Genomic DNA, 20,604 nt, shown 5'->3' with positions numbered 1-20,604 from the left:
AAATAAAGGCAGGAGAAAAGGGAAAATATTTGTCATTACACCAAAAGGATCCATTAAGCTGCTCCCTTCCGCGAGACAAGAGGCGAGAGCGGGTTTTCAAACTGGAATTCAGGCTGTCTCATTTCTCCATCTAAACCATTCACTGCAAAGCAACAAACAATTGTTATTGTATGCTAAAGAGGCATTTGGAGTTGCTGAGAAGCTCGGCTCGGTTTTAGAAGTTTGATGTTTAACGTTGCTCTCACGCAGACACAATGGAGAGAGAGTGACAGGGAGAAGTGGAGGAGGAGGATGTGTGCAGAGGATATAATGTGGGTACATTCCAGCTCCCCAAGGAACAAGAGTGTTCAGTCAGATTATTTGAGGGAAAACACTCTTTTTTCTCTTGCCACACTCATTCTTTCATATCTGGTAAGGCAGAACTGGCATCCTGTCAGACTTCGTGCTCAGCACCAGTCCTGACGCAGAACAATCCTCCCCAGTGGAGAACAGGGGATCTGCCACCCTTTCCTGAAGAACCCCTGGAAGGGAACCTCTCAGAAATTCTTCCCTGAATGCTGCAAGCAGATTTTGTGTTTACAATCACCTTTGTCTCGACCTTAATTCTTTTTTTTTCCTTTCCCCCCAGTTCTAAGTTCCATCCAGCCTTTTGAAACCAGTGCAAAGTGTGGCTTTAGGGCTTTAGGGAACCAAACTCCAGGCTGGCGCTGGGTCCTGCTCAGCCCTGGAGTATTTTTGGTCCAAGCTGTTGCCTGTGGGTTGTTTCTACCCCAGATCACGCTTCCCCACTCTGTAATTCTCAAGTCTCTCTCCCATCCCAGCTTTCCCACATGCCAGACGTGGAGCTGCACAGCTCCCAGCATGTGTGTGGAGCATGAATCACTGCTGCTCGAGTGGAGCTCCAAACTGAAAAGGAAAACAGCCTGGTTTGTTTTATAAATAAGCAGGTTATGGCAGGGCTGGTCAAATGGGTTACACACGCTAAACAGCGTGGGCTGGGTCTCCTACGTGCTCAGGCTTTTGTGGCGTTATTGTTCTTTACACACACTGTGGTATTAAAAACTCCAAGCCCTGGTTTTTATCTCTTTTGAAGTAATTGCTTGTAGTAATCTAGGAAAAAAAAACTCTTGGCAATATTTCTGACTCCATCAAGGAAAGACTGCTGTAGTTCTTGTTATTCCCCCCCTTAACTTCTATTCCATGCTGCAGAAATTCTGTTACGTTCAAGGCTTCCTTCCTTACTTCTGAACAGAGTTTTGTAAAAGAGTTTTCTACTGATTTATGAACCCCAGTGTAAAATCTGCTGTGCTTTCCACACTTCCACCTAACTTCCATGGGCACACACACACACTGTGTGTGGAAATGAGCTTCACTGCCACACTGGAGAAGAAGATGTGCAAGCTTCAGGCTTTAGAGAGAAGCCTGTGACCCCCCAAAAGCGAGGAGCAGTCAGTGTGGGTATATTTAAGGGCTCCTTCCCTGTGAGATTCTGCCCCTGTGTCACTGCTACCATGCAGGAAAGGCTTGGCCGGGGTCTGGGTGGGACCAGGGGCCACACAGTGTCCCCCGTGCCCATCCTGACACTGCTCCCACACCCCAAATCACCCTGAGCTGAGGGGGATCCCCCCTGAGCCTGCCTGGCCGTGGGGATTGAGCGATTTGTGCCCACAGAGGGGTCAGCAGAGGCACAGGTGACCCCTCTGTGCCCCTGTGCCAGGCAGGAGGACACGGGGTGCCCTTGGTGTGCTCAGCTCTGCTCAGGAGCCACCCCTGCCTGGCAGGGACACAGCTCTGCCCTCCTGGCACCTCATGGATGTACCTGGCATTGTCCTCCTGCCCTGCCCAGGCTGCCCCAGGCTGCTCCAGGCTGCAGGGACCGGGCAGGGTTCACAGCAGGGACACAGCTCTGCCCTCCTGGCACCTCATGGGTGCGCCTGGCATTGTCCCCTGCCCTGCCCTGGCTGCTCAGGCATGGCCACACTTCACATTTCACACTTCACAGGGGCATAAATAAACCCACGGAGCTGCCTGGGGAAAGGTAATCACGGAGTCACCTGAATAAACCCTCTGCAGCCTCTGCTGGGCATCCTCCTGCTTTTGGAGCTCCTTTCCTTTATCCCAAATCTCTCTGTAGCCTCGGCTGTTCGGGCGTGCCAGGGTCTGCAGGCACTCAGGGGCTGATAAACGCACACAAAAATACAAATACTGGATCCTGCTCTCTGCCCCAGGCTGCTCCAGGCTGCAGGGACCAGGCAGGGTTCACAGCAGGGACAAACCTGCTGGGAAATGCATCTGCAGCACAGAAAAATCTCACTGGGCAGCTCAGGGCAGGCACTGGGCAGCTCAGGGCAGGCAGGACCTGTGACAGAGCTGTTCCCCCTCTGTGGCACAGGCCTGGCACAAAAAGGGCCATTCCCTGGGTGTTCTCCTCCTCAATCCCATCCTTTGCTCTAATTCAGCAAATCTCCACCCTCCCTGCTCTGGGTACTTCAGCTCTGGAGCTGCAGGTGAAGCTGATGGAACCAGGAATATCCTGAGCTGGGAGGGACCTACAAGGTTCGTTCTGTAACAATCACCAGACACAAATTCCCTAAAACAGCAGCCAAAAAAAACCAACCAACAAACCCTTTGGAAAACATTAATCTTCAAGGTTTGGTAGTTCTCCAGCTATGAAGAGGATGGGTTTGGCTCACACCCCTCACAATCCTTTCAGGATAACTCGTTTTCAATTTCACCCTCTGTGCACAAATTCCTCGTGAGCACGGAGGAAATCTGGGACTTGGCTTTGGAATTCCCACGTGCCCAGAGCTGACATTCCCTGCCAGGAGGTGCAGGACAGCGAACACTGAGCTGGGAGCCCTGGCACTGGTATCTGGGTGCAGAACGTTCCCAGGTGCTGGGGAGCCCGGGGAATTGCAATTCCGGGGGAGAGAAGTCCACAGATTGTTAATGAATGCACAGCAAGCAGTTGGGTGATGGGGGAGTGTTTGCAGAAACATCACAAACATTTCTCCACTCTCACACTCCTGCCCAGGCAAAGGCAGAATCGGATAAAAAGATCCCAGACTGGTGGAACTTCTGCCTCCCAGGGGTATTTTTCTAAGGCTAAGAGAAAATACAGTGGGCTGAAGGTTAAAATGTATTGAGGCTTGGACTATAGGTTTGGAAAGCTTTGTCTGGGATCAAACTTTGCTGCCTTTGACAAACAAAAACTTTGAGCAGCTCCTGAGGAGCAGGGACACTGAGCAGTGAGTGCCAGGCTCCTGAGATCCTTTGGGGAAGAGGGAGGCAATTGTTTAAGTCCTGTCAGATGCATCATCCCCTGTGCTGTTACAAAACCAACCTATATTCAATCTGAAGTGATTGCTAATAACTATTAACTCCTCTCCCAATTGTTCTGCTTCAATCATGTTTTCTCTCGCTGTCCTTCACCTGGGTATTTTTAGCATTGTAATTTTTTTCTTTTTTTTTTTTTTTTTTTTTTTTTTTTTTTTTTTTTTTTTTTTTTTTTTTTGGAGATGTGACTGTGTGTTCAGTTGCTGCTTCTCTGTACATCCCTCCCAATTATCCCGGTGGGTATTTTTCTCTCAACCCCCCAGAATGGGTTTATTTCTGGTTTACTCTTCCCTGTTGGTTTCCATGTGGTTATGTGGGAGGCTGCACTTTCTTTATCAAAGCAGAGAGCCATGATTAGTCCATTCAGAAAATGTAAATGCAGCTTTATGTGTTCTGGAGCGCTGGGGAGAGGGAGAGGCTGCAAGGAGCAATAAAAGCTGGGATAACAGAGCACAGCACGGGCCCTGCAGGGAGCTCAGGCATGGCCACACTTCACACTTCACAGGGGCATAAATAAACCCACGGAGCTGCCTGGGGAAAGGTAATCATGGAGTCACCTGAATAAAACCCTCTGCAGCCTCTGCTGGGCATCCTCCTGCTTTAATTTATCCCAAATCTCTCTGCAGCCTCGGCTGTTCGGGCGTGCCAGGGTCTGCAGGCACTCAGGGGCTGATCAACGCACACAAAAATACAAATACTGGATCCTGCTCTCTGCCCCAGGCTGGGGATGGATCAGCAAAATCAAGGCCATTGAGAGTGCTCTGTGCAATCTGCAGCTCCAGGGAGAGAAATGAACCCTTCAGCAGCAGCTCAGGTTTTTCAATCAGCTCCCCTGAATGCTGCAGCTGACACACTCCAGCAGAGAACTTAGAGCTATTACCTCAAATATGGCACCTTGCAAATTACTTGTCTAAACCCCCTCCTATTTTGATATCTCAGGCAATCTGGAGCTCCAGCAAATTAAGATTCTCTGCAACAAGCACTCTCTGACCCCCAGCCCCTTTGTATCTGCTTATTTCAAGCTTCTGCATATTTGTATGACAGCCGAGAAAAATGTGATTGTCTCTGGGATTACTGGAGTCTGGAATTAGGTGTCCAGCACTTGATCTGTTTCCTCTGAGCACCTTTTAGTCCCAGCCTTGTCTCCATCCCTGGAGGCCACCCCAGAGAGGGGCCAGGACACCTCCAGCCTCCTGCTCTCCCTGAGACGTCCCCACGCAGATCTGGGAGGTGAATTTCAGTCACCCGGCTTTGAAAAGCCACAATTATGAAGAACTTGCTAATTTCAAATCCCTTAAAAATAGAAACACCCCCCCACATTCACATACATATTGTTGAACAGGAAGAATCACTCATGTCCCAGTACATGAATCATTCATCATCCCCATGAGGTTATGGATGCTCTAAAAATGTGTTTGTGAGTACTAAAATGGGGATTATAATAAATACTACAGGAATATTTCAGCCCACCGTGTCCAGGCATGTGTAAAGCTCCTTATTTTCACTTTGATGGCAAAACTGTAAGAATTAGAGGGAGTCTAACAAGGGGGTCAAAAAGTCAACATCAGAATTTCCATGTGAGTGGAGTCCCACACGTTGGTTTATTTTTATTTGTAAAGCAGGCTGTGATCCATGCCTGGGGCCTGTGCTCTAAAACAGGAGCTAATTAAAGCATGACAGTTATTATTATAAAGAACTCCCATTATTATTATTATTGTTATTGTTATTATTATTTTGAAATGGCACATCAGGCACCAGTGAGATCCAGGCTGCTGCTCATCTCTCCTCTCTAGAAAACCAGACTGAAAGAGGAGCCTTTCCCTCAAGTTCAGCAATAGGATGCAGAGCAGGGTTTCATATTTCCAAGGGTAGCACTGAGGGAACAGGTCAGGGGATCCCTGGCCCTGGGTTTGTTTCCTGAGAGTGAATTCCAGCCCATTTGGCCACAGCAGCTCCCACCCTCAGGGATTCCCACCCAGGGATTTCTCCAGGGCTCCCTCCTGTCCTTACAATAAAACCACGTGGACACTCAGCTTGCTAAGGTGAAAAAGAGAGAGTTTAATTTCTGATTCTAACATTTACAGATTTCCAAAAGTGACAGTGGGTTGGAGGGTGACAGTGCCACCTCTCCAATGACACTGCACAAACCAACAGCCCATCCAATTTCTCCTCCTCCATAAAAGAATGCAAAACAAGGAGTTATTTACAGAAAGAATGTCAACATCAGAAGGCTTAGGAAAAATTACCATGCCCTGGTGTGGTGGTGTGTGAGGGTCTCCAGGACAAGATGAGCATCTTGACTCCATGTTTCAGAAGGCTGATTTATTATTTTATTATATATATTATATTAAAGATGCTATACTAAAACTATACTAAAGAAAGAGAAAGTAGACATCAGAAAGCTGGAAAGGAATGAAAAATAAAATCTTGTGACTGACCAGACAGTCCAACACAGTTGTGCCATGATTGGTCATTAATTAAAACCAATTCACACGAAACCAATCAAAGTTGCACCTGTTGGTGAACAACCTCCAAACCACGTTCCAAGCAATCAGATAATTATTGTTTCCATTTTGTTTCTGAGGCCTCTCAGCTTCTCAGGAGGAAAATTCTGGCAAAAGGATTTTAATAAAACATCGTGGGGACACCCTGGTCCCCAGCCGTCCTCTCTGGAGCCCAGCCTGCATTTCTGTGAGAGGTTCCCCTAATGAAAGCAGAAATCCGTGTGCAGGAACCCAATTCTGTGGGAGGATGTTTGTCTACGTGTGATGTCTGGTGCTCTGTACTTCCCTTTGTCATCCTTTCCAAGTGTTATTTTTATTTATCTCAAGATTTATATTTTTTTGTCTCTCTCGGCGTGAAGGAAGAATCAATTAGGAAATCACAACCCTAATGGAAAATGACAAGGATGGATGATAACAATAACAGTAACATTAATAACATTAATAATAACATTAATAATAATAACAATAACAACAACAATAATAATAAATTAATAATAGAATTAATAATAAAATAATTAATAATAATAATAATAATAATAATAATAATAATAATAATAATAATAATAATAATGTCCAATTTCTTTGGGTCTACACTTTGCAATTTAATTTTTATGACTGAATTTCTGATTCAGGAGGCCTCAGAATCACAACCATCAAAATTTAGCTTAAGAGGATCGTTTGTAGAGAGAATAACGCATGTTAGAAAAAATTAATGAAAAAAAGAATAACAGGCAGAGCAATTACCAAAGAGGGAGTTCAATAACTTGCACCTGTCCATCAGCTTGCAGTGCTCCCATAAAAATATGCTATTGAATGGGTCAGGTGGGACAAGACAGTGACCACTATGAGTGGGAATGATCGCTGGTGCCAGGGAAAAAACAAAGCCACAGGTGCCTGAACTGTAACAGAGAATATTTATTGCAGGATGACCAAGAGCAGTGTCTGCAGGAGGCTTTTCTTGGGGTTCTGTGCCTGTTTCACCCTCAGCGAGTTGGGCACCTCTCTTCAGATTATGATTTTAGTCCCTGCACCCTGTGATTTTTATTTGCTGATGAATTAAACAGTCCTGGCTTTAGTCCTGCCTGAACTTGCACAATAACTGGCACCCAGCACCTTAATTAAAAACATTACAGCTCCTTGTAATGCTTCATCTGAAAGGAAATCTGCTCCCTGCCAAGCAGGGGAAAATATTCATGGCTTTGTGGAGCTAATGACTTTGTGGATTAAAGGGAAATGGAAATCATGTGCAATTCACTGTCCCAGCCCCTGGATTTAGGAATTGGGTTCATAACGGATGGAGTGTGCACTTCCCAGCAGGCTGGAAACTTTGCTGACTGTGCAAAAGTCAAATAAAATTCAGGAGAGCAGCAGCTGAGCATGTGCAGTGATCCCAGGGACACAGAGAGAGAAATTCCTCCAATCAGCCAAAAAATGCAGCACTGAAGGTTCACGTTTTTTCCCCTGGCTGGGGATTTGTCAGTGATGCTCCCAACAAGTTTTGTGGAATATGGGAAGAAATTGTTTGTTTGTCCAAAGTGGTTTTTTGGGTATGATCAGCCCAAAACCATGAAGTGAGCAAGGGATGCTCTGTCAGGAGGTTGGAGACACCTGGAAAGTCCAATTTGTTCTTGGGCTGTGCTCCACACCTGAGCTGTGGCTCCACTGCAGCACCTCAGGGTGTTTGCCTGAATTTTAGTGAGGTTTCAATGGGAGAAGTTCAGTTTGGTGGTTCCTGCTGGTGAAAACAAGAGAAAAACTTGAACCACTTTTGTAACAGGCAAAAGGCAAAATAGCCACGATTTCACCTGAAAATAGCCATGATTTCACATTGAAAATAACCATGATTTCACCTGAAAATAGCCATGATTTCACAGTGAAAATAACCATGATTTCACCTGGAAAATAGCCATGATTTCACCTTGAAATAGCCATGATTTCACATTGAAAATAACCATGATTTCACATTGAAAATAACCATGATTTCACCTGGAAAATAGTCACGATTTCACCTTAAAATAGTAATGATTTCACCTTCAAATAGCCACAATTTGACCTCCAAAATAGCCATGATTTCATCTGAAAATAGTCACAATTTCACCTTGAAAATAGTCACAATTTCACCTGGAAAACAGGTGGTACCACACCTGATGGAAGCAAAATCCTTCCACTACCAGCATTCACTAAACATGAGAGAATTTAAAATGTGCTGTGGGACCCCTCTGCTCTTGGGAAGTTCGACTGACCAGGAAAAGATTTCCAAAGGCCAGGCAGGGAAAAATATTCCCCCAAAATGCACAGAAACACCCCCAGGGCGCCCAGCTGAGCATCTTTCTTAGGGAACCTGAACACCCTGCCTGGGAGCGATGATTTTCCCAAAAATGTGAGTGTTGTGGCAAAAAAAAAGGAGCAGCAAAGACGAGAATTGGTGACTCTGCAGGTGGGGCAAGCCGAGCAGAGAAGGGACACGATGATGCAGCAGCAGCAGCAGGGTGGGGAGACACGGCAGGGAGGGATGAAGAATTGCAGATATCAAAGGGAATGAACCTTTCTGTGCGTCTGGGGAAGGTCAGAGCAAGGAGGGCAGGCAAACACTTGTGCTGGAGAGGCCCCAGGGCAGAGCAGGAGCTCCCCAGGAGAACAGATGCTGCTTCCCAGAGCTGCTGATCCAGCGCAATTCCTGCACGGCTCAGCGCCCACAGCAGCTGGGAAAGGACGGATCCAGAGGGAGAGGTGGCTCCTCCTTGTGAAAAACGCCAATCAGTTGGTTTGCAAATGGCAAAAGTTTAATAGTAATAAAACGGTGATAAAAATAGCAATGTAATTAGAGGGATAATAATTTGGACAGTTAGGATTAGGACAATACAAGACAATGAAAACAAAGAGTTATGGACAGTCTGGGTACCTCTTTCTGGGCAAAATAGGCCTGAAAAAGGACCCACATGAACAGAGGATTAACCCTTAAAAGCACCAGCCTGTTGCATATTCATACACCTCATCCATGATGCAGAAATTCCATTCAAACACAGGATTCTGGCTGGGCAGGGTCAGCTTCTTCCTCTGAATCCTGACAGCTCTGCAGGGCTGAGCAAGGCAGGCAAAAGTTCATTTCTTCTGATAAGGGAGCAATGAATTCCATTTCTCTGAAAGATTCAGGTGTCCTGTGGCTGCTATCTCAGTGTGAGTACCTCATTCCTCTCTTTAAAAAAATATCTTACACATCATGGTTTCTATTGTAACATTATAACCTAAAACTATATATAACCTAAAACTTATAACCTAATAATAACCAATAACCTTATAACCTTGTAACATTAACTTAAACATTAACTTATAATCTAACGTTATAACCTAAAACTGTATTTAACACACTACTTAAGAAAATTAATACAGCATCACTTTCTAACATAGTACACATAATATTCATTTGAATATTTTTATATATATACATATAATATTCATTTAATATTTGTGAAAAGCCAATAATAAAATACACATTTTTCACCTCCTCCTCTCCTTTTGCCTGCAGAGATGACAGAGGTGGGTGCTGGAAGTCAGGATTTGAATAGCTGAGCTGATGTAGCCCAGGGATGAAATGATTAAGGATCATTAGGATTTGAAATTTGAGGAGAGCTGGATGGAGCAATGCTGGGAGCCTTCCCTCTGAGATGGGAGCTGGCTCTGCTCCTTGGCCACGAGGGACAGGCAATAATTAATTGTGTTTTCTTGGGGTTTTAAATGCAGGGAAGATGCACTTGGAGCAAGGGCTGTGCTGATTGACACATCCCCATCAAAGCTGCTCATGGGACTGGGGGCAAATCTTAGTCATGGATGGTTTGGGGCAAAGTCCCAGAAATCTGAGGAGAAGAGGAGGGGAGGGAAAGGGGAGACAAAGAGCTGTGCTCTGGAACTCGCTGCTTTTGGCAAACATTTCTGCAAACAAGCTCAGGGGGAGGAGTGGCAATGCAAAGAGCAGATGTTCAACGAGTGCTCCCTGACATAAGTGGAGGGCAAATATTTGATGGCTTCAATCTGAATTATTATTATTTACTTTTAATAAAGTGTGGCTGAAGGACTCGAGAGCTCGCAGTGTCCCTGTGCCAGGTGCTGCATAAACAGGGGAAGCAAAAAGGGTTTATTCAGCCAAGGAATTAACACAACCTATTTCTGCAATTAAATTGTTTTACACTTCAAATGCCAAGTACCAAAATGTGAACATTAGACAGACAAAAACAAATAATGGAAAAAAATACCCCTTAAATATCTGCCACGTTTTTTTGCCAGCAAGTGCTTTGCCAACACTTAAAGAAAGTATTTTGTTCAAATTTCAGCCACTTTTGTACATAACTAAGGGGGGTGGGAAGTGAAGAGATTCAACCTTTCCAATTCCTCAAAATTAATACAATTGGCTGTGTGACTGATCAAGAGTTATTTGCAGACATTGGTGGATGATCTCAAACACAGCACAGATTCTAGAGGAACACAGATCCCCAGCATTCATGAAGCTGGGAATTTATTAGATTAGTCAGAGGCTCAGATCTCGTCAGAGAGATTTGGCATTAGGATACAGATAAAGGAATTATGAGCAGAAAAAAAGAGCTTTTGTGGAGAACAGGATGTTGGGTCTATAGCAATGCAATGTTTAATAAGAACCAATATCTTGCAGGCTGAAGAGCTGCCTCTGACAGAGACCATCCCTATGTGAGAGCACAGGGGAAGAATAAATCCTTCCCTTTAGCCACTGAAAATCGAGCTGTGCCCAGTATTTCTGGCTGCGTGTCCAAAGCTGAAAGCACAGAGTCAGAAATGGTTTTAAAAAAGCCTTTTCTGCCCATCCTCTCCACCCAGCTGAGAAGGGCTCAAGTGGGCTGTGTCTGGAGCAACTCCAGCTTGAGAAATTCATCTGCCAAATGTTGCAGAGATCAAAGCTTGCCCTGCACCCACAGATTCTTAAACAGCAGCAGGAGCCCAAGGCTCTGCAGGCAGGCAGGACCCAAAGCTCTCCAGAATTCCAGGTGGGCAGGGGCAGTGCTGGGCTTTTCTGGGAGGAGATGGTGGCTGGAGGGAGCTATTTATACCCCCAAATGGTCCTAAAATGATTATTTCATGACAAAAACCCCAAAGCAAACAACACAAACCAATCCACTAGGACCTCTCCTTGCTGAAGTTTAACATGTTGGAGTGAGAAAATGTTAAAATTGGAGGATTTCTGATAAAAGCATATTTGGCTGCAAGCCTTGAATGAAGGCGAAGCCTTAATCTTTAATTTTAAAGATTCCTTTGAAAATGGAACCTGCTCTTTATTAGCAGAAGGACAGGTTAAAGGAAGGTACAGGAGCATTCCTCCCCCTCTAGGGAAGATATCCCTGAATTCTCCCCTTCCATGAGGACTTGCTAAGAAACCTGGAAGGAGGAGATGTTCAGACGGCCTGAAAGCAGCAGGCAGTGAATCCCCAGAGAAATTGAGCCTCAGGACATCCTTCTGCAGGGCTCCAGCCTGATGTGTGCCCTGCATTTCAGCTGGGAGGGCAGAGCACAGTCCTGGGGAAGGTTCTGCTCCATCACAGGCGTGAAGGACAAATGCTCTGGGATGAAACCTCTTCCCTTTCCTTCCTGCAATACAAATTCAGGCAAAAAATTCCATAGGGAAAGAGGGACGCTCGAAGGAGCAGCACCACGGATGGAGAAGTGAGAAATCTGCCTTAAAACCAGGGCTCAGCCTGGAAATTCTGGAGCCACCGGGCGCTGGGATTGTCCTCTCCAGAGGCAGGAAACCCTCGCTGTGCTCCAGAGGAGGCTCCTGAGGGTCTCTGCTGCCTGGGAGGGGGTGAATCACAGCCTGGAATGGGTGCAGGGAGCTCTGAGCAATGTGATTGTGATCATCAGGCTGGGAACAGAAAGCGCCGCGGTGGCATCAGCAAGGGTGGGTGACTCAGAGGCCCTGGTGGCAGCGGGGTGGTGTCACCCACAGGGCCCTCTCAGAGCTCTGCTGAGCACGAGGCAAAGCTGGCACCGGGTGCTCAGGGGGACTCTGAGCACCTTCCAGCAGGAGCACCCAGTTAGGGATTGTCATGGGCGGCATTTTCCAGCAAGAGCACCCAATCAAGTTATTATCTGTGGTATTTTCAGGGTCCCCCGTGGCAGGAAGGAAGTGATGAATCTGACTCCATGTTTTTAGAAGGCTAATTTATTATGATATGATATGATATTTGTATTGTATTACATTACATTGTATTATATTATATATATCACATTATATCACATTATAGCACATTATATCACACTATATTATATTATATTATATTACATTACATTACATCACATCACATCACATCACATCATATCATACCATATTAAAGAATGCTATACTAAACTATACTAAAGAGTACAGAAAGGATACAGACAGAAGGCTAGAAGATAAAAATGAAAAACTCCTGAGTCCTGACACAGCTTGGCACTGATTGGTCATTAAGTCAAAACAATTCACCTGTTGGATAAACAATCTCCAAACCACATTCCAAAGCAGCAAAACACAGGAGAAGCAAATGAGATAATTACTGTTTTCCTTTTCCTCTGAGGCAGCTCAGCTCCCCAGGAGAAGACTCCTGGGCAAAGAGGATTTTTCAGAAAATGTGATGGTGACAATTATGCAGAACCAGGAATGTTTCTGAATCAGAAGTGAGCAATAGCTGCAATCAACACACCCTTGATATCCTGGATAGCAAAGGATCAGGGGAACAGGGAGCCAGGAGAGAGGCAGAGGAGGGAGATTTTCCAGAGGCTTTTGGAAGGAGCTGATGGCAGAACTGTTGGCTTGATCGACATAAAGGCTGCAGTGTTGAAATTAGAATTCAGCCCCCTGAAAACCCAGCCTGGGCAGGATTTTTGTAGGAACAGGTCTCCAAGAGCTCATAGGACCTGGCTTGAGGAGATCCATGTGCCAGATTTTTGTCTCCAATTCTGCCCCTGTGTGTGCAGAGGCGCCCAAACCTCCTGCTCATGAGCGGTTCCTGCAGACAGGGAGGGCAGGGGCAGGGTGGAAAGCAGAGCTGTGCCTCCCCCAAGCCGTGCTCAGAAGCTCTCAGGTGTAATTACTGCCAGGCCTCAGTCACGGCTGCCACCTCCCCTGTCACCTCCCTGCTGCATTTGCATCAGCCACAGGGTGCCTGGGGGAGCTGTGTTTATTTAGAGCCACCAGGACCGTGCTGGGTCACCCTGTGCCAGCTGCTCCTGAGGAGCCCAGGGCAGGGCTTGGGCATTTTCAGCAGCATCAGCAGAGCTCTCAGGTCAAGGCAGGATTTACAATGTTTGCCTCATTCCTGGCCTCTCCTCCTCCTCCTCCTCAGAGCCTGCAGAGCTGCCCCCTGAGCAGAAATGAGTAGGAAAAGGTTCTCACTCCGTGCCTGCTGCTCCACACCTTCCCTGCTCTCCAGGGAACCACGACCAGGAATCCACAGCAATTCTGGGCTTGCATGCAAAAGAAAAAACAGTGAAACTACTGCAGAAGATACCTGTTTTCCCTCTCCACAAAACCCCTGAACAGGGAAACAAAGCAGCTCCTCAAGCACATTTCCCCCCTTCCCTTTTCTTCCACTTTCTCTGTGCTCCAAAGAAATGCTGCTTTTTCATTCGACTGGAATATTTTTGTCGCATTCTCAGCGAACACCTTGAGGACAGAAAGGATGTCAGTTTGACAGCTTCCCATGGCCCATTGATTCCAGAATTCCAGAGCAAAGTGACAACATCCAGGGAGGCAGTGTTCTGTGCAAATTCCACTTAGACATTGATTTCTGTGCCAGATCTTTGGAGAGGTTCTGCCTGGGAGTGATGGGCAGCTCTGGGCAGCAAAATTAGCAGGAAATTTTAACCTGGCAACACCTGCAGGCCCAAATGCCTTGGGGACAGCAGGTGGGGCCTGTTCTGAGTGGGACAGGGCCCTTGGGGATGCTCTAGAATTAGAATTAGAATTCATGGCTTTGGCTGCTCTTTCCCTCTTGGGTGCACCCTGAGTTAGGGCCCAAAATAATTTCTGGAGTCTAGAGAAAAGCTTGGGCCCTGAAATCTCACCCTGAGCTCCAGATTTCATCTTAAATGGGCCATGACTGAGGCAAAATCACAGAGGGTTCCATGCAGGAGCAAGGGCTGGCTGCAGTTCTGGTCCATGGCCCCAAACCTTTCCCAGGATCAGCTCTGCCAGGGTTTTATTCCTGGAAGGGTTTGCAAGCAGGGTGAAAACCAAAAGGAGAGTTGCACCTTTGCTGTTTCTGAGAGGAAAAAGGTTCCAGAAGCTGCCAGAGACACAAAGGGTTCTTCTGGGCTGTGAACACCCCACATTTACCCTCTCGTGCTGTTTGCCACAATCCTGGTTAGAGGATCCATCACGAGGAGCCTTGGGGAAATAATGGCACAGCAAATGAACATTTTTCAGTTTGATCTCTGGAAAAGCAGGGGGAGCTGCCAGCAGAGGAGGGCAAAGCCCTGGCTCTGCACTGCAGCCCCTTCCTGGCTGCCTTCTCCCTGTGAATTCCAGCAGATTCCCCCTGCCCTAACACAAACACACAGGATTCTTGATTTCTTTAGCAGAAAAGCTGAATCTTTATCATATATCTTATATTTTTATAGGGATATCAGAAGGCACTGTGGTAAATCAAATTGACTATTGATTTTTTTGCTACTTAATTTATTGGTTAGAAAATGTCTCTGTGTGTATGTGTTAAGACTTTTTCTTTACTCAGGTGTTCACATAATTTTTTTTTTGCAGATTCTTATGGGAAAGACTTTTTGTTTTTAGAGGTGTGAATGGTTTTCTTACTAGAATAGACTGTTGTGTTAACTGGTTTTTATTTTCATTATCCTTTTACATGGGAACTTACCAACTAGCTGCTAGCTCAGCCAGAGTAGCAGGGCTTAAACTGTATTTTAAAACTGTATTTTAAAAATAACTGTATAACTGTATTTAAAAAAAATTTAAAAAATTATATCAAAATAAAAATTAATTATAAATAATAATTATAAATAATATAATAAAATAATTATTATAATTATATTTTAAAAAGCCTTTCAGAAGGCTTTTTTTGGTATGGTATTATTGAGATGTCCCACCCTCCAGCTGCTGGAGAGCTGCTTGCAGGGGTGTTTTTCTGGAGCAGGGAGGATGATGAGGATGAGGAGCAGCAGGTGCTGCTGCACTGCTGCCATCAAACACGAGGCTGCAACCTTGCAGCCCTGTCCTGCCCTTGACCCTGCAGCTAATCCATGGCTGGATCAGCTCAGCCACCCTGGAAAGCTCTGGGGTGGGAATTAGAGTGGCTTTGCTGCCCTTAATTCTAAATAAGGGAATTTGTTCCTTTCTGGGCTCTTTCTCCCCCAAACCAAGGCTCTGTTTGATCTCTGTGCAGGAACTTCAACCAGGCCAGAGCCAGGTGCTGTTTGTGCCTTTCCCCTGTGGTTTTTGATCCCTTTTCCCCAGGAAAGTGCAGCTTTTGGATAGGGCAGGGAAAAGCCCTCCCTCTCCCCGCCAGCTCTTTAAGTGCTTCTTTCTTTATTTCTTCTTTCTTTCCTCTTGCTGAGGAACTGTCAGCACTAAAATCAAAATTGCTCCTCAAAGCAGGACTGAGAGACTCACAAACCTCCCTAATGGCCACCAAGAATGCTGCCAGCTCTGGGGCTGGGGATGGGAAAAGAACGTTCATTTTAGCACTGAAAACTCAACTGAAAGTTCTTTTTAGCACTGAAAACTCAAACTTTCCAAAGCTGGGGATTAACAGAATTGTCCATGTAACTGTAGTTTGTGCCACAAGGATGTGTGCTGGATACAGCCTTTAATTGTGTGATCACACAGTTTTAATTTCTAGGTTTTGGTGTTTAAGTTTCCCCATTCCATGCAAAATATTTGGAACTTTTCTTCTCTTTCATTCTCCCAAATTAAAACTTTATTCTTTAATAGAAACACCGAATCTTTTCCTTTGTACAATATTCAAACATGAACTTTCCCCATGGTGCATATAAAGGCAAAAATTATTACTGTGAAAATAGTTCTATTTAAAGAAAAAAAAAAAAAAAAACAACCTCTTGAGGATATAGAGAAGGAAATGAAAGGAAATGTTGGTTTCTTTATCCAGGGATTTTTTACACGCTCCCTAAGCACCATTGAGGAAATTCCTGATGAATGGACATGAGATGAGCTATAAATGCCTCCTCCAATCGAGCAGGGAGCTGGAACAGCCTGGCAAGGGCTGGGATTGCTGAGCCCATCTCCATCTGTGGCCTTTCCTTTTCAAAGCCAATTTTCTTCCTGCACTCAGAGCTCAGCAAAACCAGCCCAGGCCAAGTGACTGATCCTGCCCATCTCCAACCCTTTTACACCTCAAGGACACTTCTCCATGCCCCTGCCTTTTTTAAAATATTTTTTTTTTGTCCCACCCTGCATTTTCTGCATGGTTCTGCCTCCTCGAGATAGTTTTGCATTATGAAAGGGCAACAGGAGAGGAGAAAAAACTGTTGCTGTATTTAGCATTGATTTTTCCCCTTCACTCTGAGTCACAGAAGCTAACATTTAATTAATTTCTGACACTTTGACAGCTCCTAAGAAGACATTTGTAGAGCTATCAAGTGCTGCTGATAGCACTGTCAGACAGACACTTTTTGAATTATCAGCTATTAAGGACCCATATGCAACAAATTTCCAAGGATTATTATCCAAATTGTTCTCTGAATGAGAAAAGCACACAAAAGCTCAGTGAAACATAAAGAAACCATTGTTCCCAGGTGAATTTGATATTTGCAAATGTTTTGCTATTTTGATCACTTACGTGGTTTAATAAATCGAAGTCACTTTGTCTTTTTATTAAGGAAATTAAGTGGCCTTGGTTTGGGGTGTCTGAGAGCAGGGCCAGACCTCCCAGTGTGGTCTTGGTGGAGATGAAGCTTGGGAAACGTGGAATATTTGGTCAAACCTGGAATATCTGATCCTTCCCTCAAATGGAATATTTGATCCTTCCCTCAAACATGGAATATTTGATCCTTCCGTTAAACATGAATATTTTATCCTTCCATTAAACATGGAATATTTGATCCTTCCCTTAAACATGAATATTTAATCCTTCCATTAAACATGGAATTTTTGGTTCTTCCATTTAAACGTGGAATATTTGATCCTTCCATTAAACACGGAATATTTGATCCTTCCACCAAACGTGGAATATTTGACCATTCCATCAAATGGAATATTTGATCCTTCTACTAAACATGGACTATTTGATCCTTCCACCAAACATGGAATATTTGAATCTTCCCTCAAATGGAATATTTGACCTTTCCCTCAAACATGGAATATTTGATCCTTCCATTACACATGGAATATTTGGTCCTTTGGAATTTAGGGGTTTTTCTTCCCCATTGTTTCTTTCATCTCTCAGTGTCTAATTTCATTTCTCAGCAAACCTACAGTTTATCTGTAAAATCAAATCTCTTTTTCCCTTCACCAATCAGTGGAATCCTTCCCATTGTTTCTTTTCTCTCCCAGTGCTGGTTTTACCCACCAGCAGCCCCACAGCTGGTTTGGAAAGACAAATCCACCGTTCCTCTCACCAGGAAATCGTGTTCCCAGAGCCAGGAGCTGCTGAGGGCTGTGGGGTGGCAGCAGTGCTGTCCCCACCGTGTCCCCTTCACTGTCACCTCACTGGGGCAATGGCAGAGGCAGCACAGCCCAGCCCTGGCTGCAAAAGCTGCTGCTGTCAACTTCCATCATTGTCACTATTCAGGGTTTAAAATTTATTTATTTCACTGCTGGAGGAAAAAAAAAAAAAAACATATAAGGAAAAGAAAAAAGAAAAAAAAAAAAAAAAAAAGAAAGGAATACAGCCCAAAGCCCCACGAAGCACATGGGAAATAAACAAAGTGGGTCATGGCACTTGTGCCCTGAACTGTGCACACCTTACAGGGAGCAGGGAATGGCAGGGACAGAACAGCCCAGGCACTCTGAGCCAGCTGTAGCACAGAGGAGCTGCCACAGAAACCTGGGGCTGAGCTGGAAATAAAAACCAACTTCTGCAACCCCTGCCTGGGCCAGCAGCTCTGCATCCATCCCATCTCCAGCCAAACCTTTCACCAGGGTGGGGAGGACAGGCTCCAGGGAATTCACAGAATCACAGAATGACCAGGTTGGGAGAGAGCTCAAAGATCATCAAATCCAACCTCAACACCTCATCTAAACCCTGGCACCCAGAGCCACATCCAGGCTTTGTTAAACACCCCCAGGGATGGGGACTCCACCATTCCCATTCCCTGGGAATTCCCAAAATTCCCAAAATTCCCAGAATCACAGAATGACCGGGTTGGAAGAGACCTCAAAGATCATTGAGTCCAACCCAGCCCCAACACCTCATCCAAACCCTGGCACCCAGAGCTTTGTTAAACACCCCCAGGGATGGTGACTCCACCACTTCCCCGGGCAGACCACGAGCGAGGCAGCAAAACCTGATTTCTTTTTTTTTTCCATTTTCATTTTTCCCCCACTGCCCCAAGGGCCTGTCCAACACCTGTGTGGCAGGGTGGAGCTGGCAGCTGGCACTCGGGGCCCCATGGATCCCCTCAACCTCTCGTGGTACGACGGGGACAGGAACTGGAGCAGGGCCCTGAACGCCTCGGAGGCGGCGCAGAAGCCGCACTACAACTACTACGCCGTGCTGCTGGCCCTCCTCATCTTCATCATCGTCTTTGGCAACGTCCTGGTGTGCATGGCAGTGTCCAGGGAGAGGGCCCTGCAGACCACCACCAACTACCTGATCGTCAGCCTGGCCGTGGCGGACCTGCTGGTGGCCACGCTCTGCATGCCCTGGGTGGTCTACATGGAGGTAAGGGCACCCAACAGGCCTGAGGGACGATGGGGAGGGTGCAGCAGCCTGGAAATCGGCCTCCTGAATTCCCCACAAGTGATTTGCACGCCCTAAATACAGGATTTTTCGTTCCCTGAAGTGCAGGTTTTTCATTCCCAAAATTGCATTTTTTTTTCCATTCCTGAAATTGTAGCTTCTTCATTCCCGAAATTGCATTTTTTCCCATTCCTGAAATTGTAGCTTTTCCATTCCTGAAATTGTAGCTTCTTCATTCCCTAAATTGCATTTTTTTCCATTCCTGAGATTGTAGCTTTTTCATTCCCCAAAATTCCTTTTTTTAACTGTTCCTGAAGTTGTAGCTTTCTCATCCCCAAAACTGCCGGTTTTTTTTCCCCAGGAGAAAATGAGATGAGAGAGCAGGTAGCTTATAACCCCACTGCTGCTCAGAGTGCTAAATGACAGCCCGATGGCACCAGAAATTGGGGGTCAAGAGGGAAAGAATCCCAATTTTGTGTTCAAAACTCCACCATGGGTATCACACTGAAACCACAGGAAATTTGTGGAGGTGGAAGGGACCCACAAGGATCATTGAATCCAGCAATCAAAAAAAAAAAACCAAAAAAAAAACCAAAAAAACCCCAAAACCCAAAAACAACAACAAAAAAAATAGCAATCAAGGCCCTGTTTCTGAAGGACGGCAGGAAGGCAATTGTGGAAGTAGAAGCAGGATGGGAATCCACAGTTTTATGTCCCAATATAGGGGGGAAAAAATCACTTTTCACAGCTCAAACCACACTGGGTTTCCAGGCACTCACCCATGGGAGGGATGATAACATAGGGAGGAGAGCAGGGCAAGGAGGGATCATCAATGCATCGATGAGCCCAGTGAGTCCTGATGCAAAGCAAAACAAAGCCAGCGATGTGGCACGGGCTGAGGGAGGGCACAGTGCTAATTATCACTGCGTTAATGATTGTTTTCGTGGCACTGCAGAAGCTCATTAAGTGGCCACGGGCTGGCGAAGGCAGGCTCTGCCTCTGGGGCTCCATCTCCTTCTCTTCTGCTCCTTCCTATTCCACCAATCTGAAGCAGAGGCTGCTGCTGGGAGAAGCTCCTGCTCCCTCAGGTCCAGCCACAAGAACCTCTCAGACCCTTTGTAATTTTCAGGCAGAAAAAATAAAGCACAAATGATGCAAAATTCTCTCCCTTATCTGGGCTCACATGCAGGGGATGGTCAGGAACCACAGCTGCCTGCATCTACCAGCTGGGACAGTTTCCTCCAGGTTTTGTGAGACAAACTTGGCCTAAAACTCAAAATCAAAATGAAACACTTGAAAAAACCCCAGCCTTGGTGCACACAGATCTTTTCCCCCCAAATTTTGGAGGTTTCTCCAGCACAAATGAAAACACCAAGAGAAAGAACTGCTGCAGTTCCCAGCTTCCCCCAAACCATGCCCTCAGGAAATCGGTTTCACAGAGGTTTGGATCTGGCTGGAAACCTTTGCCTTTGGGCAAATTCTCCTCAAAGTTCTTGATGTAACTGTCTCTTAAGTGCTTTTTTAATCACTGAGTATTCATCTGTCACTCAGGCTTCAATGCAGTCATTCTCCCTTCTTTATGCTGCCTATGGTTATGTATATCAGAGCAGAAATAACTGAAGAATAGATATCTTATTCATTCTATTTTCAAATGCAGTAGGGCTCTATTTTTGTTAGAGGGAAATATACTTTTTTTTCATCACATGTCAAACACAGCAGTCCGAATAATTGCTATTAAACTTAATTGGCAAAGTTCAGCTTCAACAGCAAGAGAAGTGAAGAGAAAAAAGGCTACTGGTGCCTGGAAGTGTTATCATTAGTTCTTTGTCTTTAGCACTTCCTGTGGAGTGTTAAAGGCTTTTCACTCTGAATCAAACTCATTTTGTTCACCAAAA

At 45.5% G+C, this 20,604-nt stretch overlaps 1 protein-coding gene across 6 annotated transcripts in view; it reads left to right on the top strand.

The window, feature by feature from the left end:
• Positions 1-20,604, top strand: part of DRD2 (dopamine receptor D2) — a 31,273-nt gene that overhangs the window by 1,441 nt on the left and 9,228 nt on the right. For all 6 annotated transcript variants that reach the window (XM_077189971.1, XM_077189970.1, XM_054647489.2 and 3 more), the window contains one exon: positions 18,363-18,691. In XM_077189971.1, the coding sequence (XP_077046086.1) occupies positions 18,419-18,691 (273 nt within the window). In that variant the 5' untranslated portion in view covers positions 18,363-18,418. The remainder of the gene's footprint in view (positions 1-18,362; positions 18,692-20,604) is intronic.

The sequence above is a fragment of the Agelaius phoeniceus genome, chromosome 23 (assembly GCF_051311805.1).
Source record: "Agelaius phoeniceus isolate bAgePho1 chromosome 23, bAgePho1.hap1, whole genome shotgun sequence".
In the NCBI taxonomy this organism is placed as follows: domain Eukaryota; kingdom Metazoa; phylum Chordata; class Aves; order Passeriformes; family Icteridae; genus Agelaius; species Agelaius phoeniceus.
Note: the sequence above shows the minus strand (reverse complement) of the source record. Positions and strands in the feature narration are given on the sequence as shown.